The sequence below is a fragment of the Pelodiscus sinensis genome, chromosome 6 (genome assembly GCF_049634645.1).
Source record: "Pelodiscus sinensis isolate JC-2024 chromosome 6, ASM4963464v1, whole genome shotgun sequence".
NCBI classification, from domain to species: domain Eukaryota; kingdom Metazoa; phylum Chordata; order Testudines; family Trionychidae; genus Pelodiscus; species Pelodiscus sinensis.
The window spans coordinates 125,942,797-125,948,755 of record NC_134716.1 but is presented as its reverse complement, the minus strand read 5'-3'; the positions used below and the strand labels follow the sequence as shown (position 1 = coordinate 125,948,755).

Sequence of the window (5,959 nt, the reverse complement as noted above, 5' to 3'; positions counted from 1 at the left end):
TGGCCAAGTGTCCCTGGCATAAAGCTTGGAAAGGAAAATCCGCCACGTGACTTCATCGACAGATCAAATGCTCAGCACTGTCTTAACTGCACTTTTGTTTTCATCCCACTAATTAAATAACACTCCAAAAGTGATTCAGTAGTGTCCAACAGACATCGGCTGTGCCTGTAATTATTTACTCACCTAATCTATAGGAGTAAAAATGGAGAGCGGTTTTTAAAAGTCTGTGCAACTCAGACTAGCTGGGATTTCTGGTGGGCCGAACAGTATGGAGTGGAGCTGGAAGTGTTCTGTTCTAGATGTCAATGGATGTTTACGTTTCTTCACTTTTTTTCCGTTATGGAAATAATACACCAAACCCATTGGTCAGGTGGAAAAAACGAAGCCAAGTGACTCCACACCGGTAATTCTGTAGCATCCCAGATGCAAAATTCTCTAGCTCAGAGCAGAATAGATATGAGTGAGAGGCTCACTGAGGGCATGTCTATACTTACCGGAAGATCGATGCTCCAGGAGTTGATCTTCTGGCATTCCATTTAGCAGGTGTAGTTTAGATCCATAAATCAAATGTTGAAGGCAGCTCTCGTCAGTGTCTGCTACTCCTCTTTTTGTGAGGAATAAAGGAAGCCAAGGAGAGCGCTTGCGCCTATTGGCCTCCCGCTGTGTGGACACTGCTACAGCCTGGTTTAAGGTAAGCCAATTTTAGCATAGCTAGAGTTGAGTATCTTAAATTGACCTTCCAGGTCCAGTGTAGACCTGGCCTGAGTGTCCTCTTGTGTATCCCTGGTAATACTACTACATAGAACAAACAAGAGCTCATGGAAGGTTGCTGCCCACCCTCAAAACCAAGACAGTTGGGGCAAAAAGGCCTGGAGTGTGGCTGTAAAAGTCCCAGATACAGCTGGGGCAGGATCCCATCAGGACAATGATCACAGCAAAGAGCGTTAGGCTGCCTCGCAAGGATCCCCTTAACTCCTGGTGTAAGGAGCATGCTAGTGACGAGGTTATGGGTGAGAGGAACCCGTTAGGAGCTGGGCAGTAACACTGGGCAGTAACACTGAGCTGTGCTGTCACCCCTAAAGCAGCCCACGGAAGCTGCTGTAACACAGACAATCCCTCAGGGCTGCCTCAGTTATAATGGTGTCCAGAGAGCAACCTAAGATGGGGATCTTAAAGTCATCTCAGCCCGCTACCCATTCCATGTGTGCCTCTGAGGAGCACAGCACAGACTCTTATCCTCAGGTTTGTGTGCATGCTCTTTAAAGGATCTGGTATTCTTCAAAAAATTATCATTTTGGAGGAAAATATGAAAATCTTTATTAAAATAACAACACAGTGCTTACTCCTTCTAAGGGCCATACACACATGAAGTCAATAACCCACACGACACCCTGTCAGGTGGCTTGATATCCATAGAATCAGGGAAACCTAGGGCGGGCAGAGACCTCAGGAGTTATCGAGTCCAGCCCCCTGCCCAAAGCAGGACCAACCCCAACTCAATCATCCCAGCCAGGGCTTTGTCAAGCCAGGACTTCAAAATCTTCGAGGGATGGAGATTCCACCCCCTCCCTAGGGAACCTCTCCCAGTGTTTTCCCGCCCCCTTAGGGAAATAGTTTTTCTTAGAACTATTGGACAGTTACGTAAACACTGCAGCTGTTAGACACCCGTCCCCCACACTGAAATAATCACTGCTTGTTTTGAGGTGGGGCCCTGGATTTCACACCGATTGTTTGCTGGCTCCTAAGTGTTCACAGCACACCTAAGAAAATTGAATGTGACAGAATGGAGGCAGCAGTGAGTACAGTTGAAGACCCGCCGTGAACGGATTAAAGTGCAGTTCTACCCTCAAAAATTACTTTGTCTAAAGTGTAGACAATGTTTATGGGCTCCAGGCCTCCAGCGCCAATCTCACCCAGAGTATAAGTAATAATGGCATTTCTAAGGGTCTGTTTTACAACTCGGCCTGGGAACTGAGGGGCAAGCTGGGTTTTTATGGGCATGTGCATCTCTAACAGTAAAGCTTCTGTGGGCACCTGTAGCTGCGTTGTCTCAAAGAGCCACTGAAAGCAGTTAAGCTGGAGCACCTGACAGCTTTTGGTCTTCTCCATGCACTGGTGCAGTGTTAGTGAGGACAAACTCCTGCAGTAAATCCTTCAACATCTGCCAGTACAGCCATGGTTGTTGGCTCCAGTCTCCTCGGCCCTGTCCTCAGAACAGCCGGGCAAAAGAGCAGAGGAAAATAGCTGGGTTCATTTGGCCACAAACTGGCAGTGAAGGTGGCTTTCTTTGTTGGGAGGGGCTCTTGCTTAGAACAAGGGCAGCTGAGCATTGCTGTTAGGACATTTAATCAAGGAGACCTGTTAACTGCAGTGTCTTGTTTTGTTACTCATCCCAGCTCCCAATATGTGCCTGCCGAGAGGGCACCGACCACCTGCAATAGCACTCTCTGCTCCGGCACCATAACCCTGGGCCTGGCCCAGTACGGAGGGGGTAGCCCCTGTGTGTACACTGGAGATTGACCCTGTCCCAGTCACCCTGCAGCAGCAGTTCTTGCCCTACGGGGCTGTGCCTGGCTCCCAGCTCCATGGACAGGAGATGCTGCTGCAGGCTTGTTCTTCAAAGCACCCACCTATTCCCTGGGGCAGGGCCGGCTTTACACAGAAGCTAAGTAAGCTACAGCTTAGGGGCTCAGATGACTAAACTTCATTTTTTGGGTAATGCTTTGGGGCCTCGTGGGGCTTTTTAAACTTGAGATAGCTAAATGCCTAAGCACATCTTAATTCGGCCCTGCCCCGGGGAACCTCTCTGCATTGGGTTCCTGATCCGTCTGCAACCTCGTTGGGACCCACAGTTTGGGAAACTCTGTGGCAGGAGAGCCCAATCCTGTGACACCTGATCCTGAAAGTTGTTGAGCACCTTGCCTGCCTACCGAGCACAGACAGCTACGGCGATAGGGACCCCACAGTGGTCCAGGGCAGATTGTTAACCTGGAGCCAGAGAGCTTCTGAGGAGAGCAGCCCTGGCCTGTGACAACGGGAGTGTTTTCAGAAGGCTCCCACATCCGTGTTTTCCAGCACGGTTCTTGCCTAGTCCATCTGCTCACCACGCTTTGCACGACTCTGGCCATGGATAACACTTGTGGAGAGCGCATGACATCAGCTATGGTCTCTAGCAGCAGCAGGCTATGCAGCTGCACAAACAGTTCACAACCTGCCCCCAGGCTGAACACTTAAGGGGATTTGTGGGTGATGATCAGCATGAAGCCCTTACACACCACTGAGCCATAGGACCCAGTCCTGCACTCGTGAAGTCAAGGGGAGCAATACTACCAACATCGCCGGGTTTGATCCTCCACTCATTACATGCAGAGAGAACATCCTTCTTTCTTCTACAAGGACGCAGGCAGAAATATTTACTGGTGCATGTAGGGTGTATTTAATAAGATGTATATGAAAATGAAGATAGAGAGTTAATTTACTTTATTTCATTGCTGTACTTTACCAGCGGTAACACACTCCACCCAGCTCAATGGCTTCTGTGGCATTTTGATCCACCCTCAGAAGTATTTGCCCAGCACAACAGAAAGGAATTAACCACCATCTCGCTAGGACCTGCAGCTTTCTGAGTCTCCAGCCGTGTCTTCCATTAAATAAATTGTGGTTGTATTTCATGCAAATGGTGCAACATGGCTTGCACTGGGAAGTCTCTTCCTGCCTGAGAAGTGGTTTGATCCAAACTGGAGAGACACCACAGTGGGGTTTGAACGACCAGGAATGAAATCGCTTCCCAGAGTCAGGTTTGTGGGTCTCGTCTCCGCAGCGAGTTCCCGGCGAGGGAAGAGACCTTGGAGGAGGTTGTGCTCGTGTGACTTTTCTGGGAGCCTGCGGGCTGGGATGGCAATTTCTTTTTGAGCACGGGAGTTTTGTTCTTGCTTTTAAATACCTTGTTGGGGTCCAGTTTATTCACAAAGGAGTCAGCTTCTTCCGCAAGTAGGGCTGTATTGATGGTGATGGGTTTGTACATGTTAAACCATTGCTGAAAAAAGCAGATTGTGGGGAAGGATGACAGGAAGGGGGCGGGGGAGGGGGGGGGAGAGAAGGAAGAGAAATCACACATTAGAGACTTGGGGGGAAACCCCAAGAATCAAGTTTGGAACATTTTAAACATACACCAAGCTCCTGCTGTCAGGAGCCTGTGTTGGTCTGTGTGTCAGCTCACACGGTTTTCTGCAAAGAGCTTTATAGCAGAGATGGTTTGTAACCGCAGAATGAGGATTGTGATATAACCTTCCCAAGGTACAGAGATGTCTGGATCGGCCCACTGTGCAGGTAAAGGCCAGAAGAGGAACCTGATTCTCCTCGTTTTCCCTAGGTGTAACTCGGCAGACATTAGGGAGTTAGTTACTCCTGATTTATATCAATGGAAGGGAGAAGGGAAACAGGCCTAATTTATTTGGCTTCAGAGAAGCAGCAAGCGATTAATACTACTTTGCAGTGCAATTTGCCAAACAAGCATGGCTAGAATGGCTGGGCCGCTCCTGTGAAATAAAAAGCCTCCAAAGCCCTTCTCACAGTGCAGGTTCAGTAGTGCAAACTTCCACTCAGACCTTGTGTTCACTTCTCTTCTGCCTGGTTTGAGGACTGTACCATCCGCATTATCTTGTTGCCACTGGGAAGTTTCACTCTGCAATGCACACTCCTGTCTTCTACTTTTCTGTTTTCCACATTTTCTAGCGTTTTCTGCATCTAATGCCGCATTTTTACATCAAAAACGAAGTATGGGATGCTTCCCGCCCACTTAATTAGTCGCATTACCACTGGTCCTACAACTGGCAGGTAACTTTTGTTTTGGTTATAAATTCCGGGTTTCTGTTATTCCTCTTCAGCTTATCTGGTGAAGTGGGTTTTGCCCACGATACCCTATCTAACTAAAAATATAGAGAGTATGTCTGTACTTGCACCCTCTTTCAAGAGAGGGATGCAAATGCAGCTGAGCAAAATTGCAAATGAAGCGTGGATTTGAATTTCCCACGCTTCATTTGCATAATTGCAGACCGCCGCTACTTTGAAATTATTTCGAAATAGGGTATTTCAAAATAGCGGCGGTCCGCAATTATGCAAATGAAGCACGGGAAATTCAAATCCACGCTTCATTTGCAATTTCTCTCAGCTGCATTTGCATCCCTCTCTCGAAAGGGTGCGAGTACAGACATACCCTTACAGACTAACTCAGCTACCCCTCTGAACAAATATAAAGGGAAGAGCTGGAACTTAGCATCATTTACAAGTTTGGGAGCCATCAAAAAGGTATGAATAAAGATATTACCTGGCTAGCACACTACCTTCCATATCCTAATGACTTAACCAACTAAACAATGGGTACCTAAGAACAATTTGCACCTCCTCTATCAGCTTCTTGTAACTTGAACACTCTAATTCACTATCTTTATCCCTTCCTTCCCCCTATTTTTTTTTGGATATGGACTTTTAATACTCAATTCATCTGAAGAAGTGGGTTTTGCCCACAAAAGCTCATGATACCATCTACATGTTCTGTTAGTCTTCAAGGTGCTGCTACTCTATTCGTTTTTCAAGTTTCTTCAGTTAGGGTATGTCTACACTGCCACCCTAGTTCGAACTAGGGTGGCTAATGTAGGCATTCGAAGTTGCAAATGAAGCCTGGGATTTAAATATCCCAGGCTTCATTTGCATCTTGTCGGGCGCTGCCATTTTTGTTAGCTTCTAAGTTGCCACAGAAGATTGTTGTTTTTCAAGTTACAGACAAACACAGCTATCCCTCTGACACATTTTCTATGAGAGCCAGCTGGCTCATGAAGCCAGGGTTGGGTTATTAGGCACAACCCCGCCTCAAACCACTCCTGTTCCAGTGCACAGCATAGCGCTGAACAAGATAAACAGCGTCAATACACACACTAAAGGGTGGTAGAGCTAAATACTG

At 47.4% G+C, this 5,959-nt stretch overlaps 1 protein-coding gene across 3 annotated transcripts in view; it reads right to left on the bottom strand.

Moving 5' to 3' along the window:
• The window catches only part of TPGS2 (tubulin polyglutamylase complex subunit 2), a 97,267-nt gene that overhangs the window by 64,551 nt on the left and 26,757 nt on the right, over positions 1–5,959 (bottom strand). The window contains exon 7 of one of the 3 annotated variants that reach the window (XM_006122998.4): positions 3,463–4,036. The exons of the other annotated variants lie outside the window; for them this stretch is intronic. Coding sequence (XP_006123060.2) covers positions 3,794–4,036 — 243 coding nt within the window. The 3' untranslated portion in view covers positions 3,463–3,793. Of the gene's footprint in view, positions 1–3,462; positions 4,037–5,959 lie in introns of those variants that run through there. 3 annotated transcript variants of the gene reach the window in all.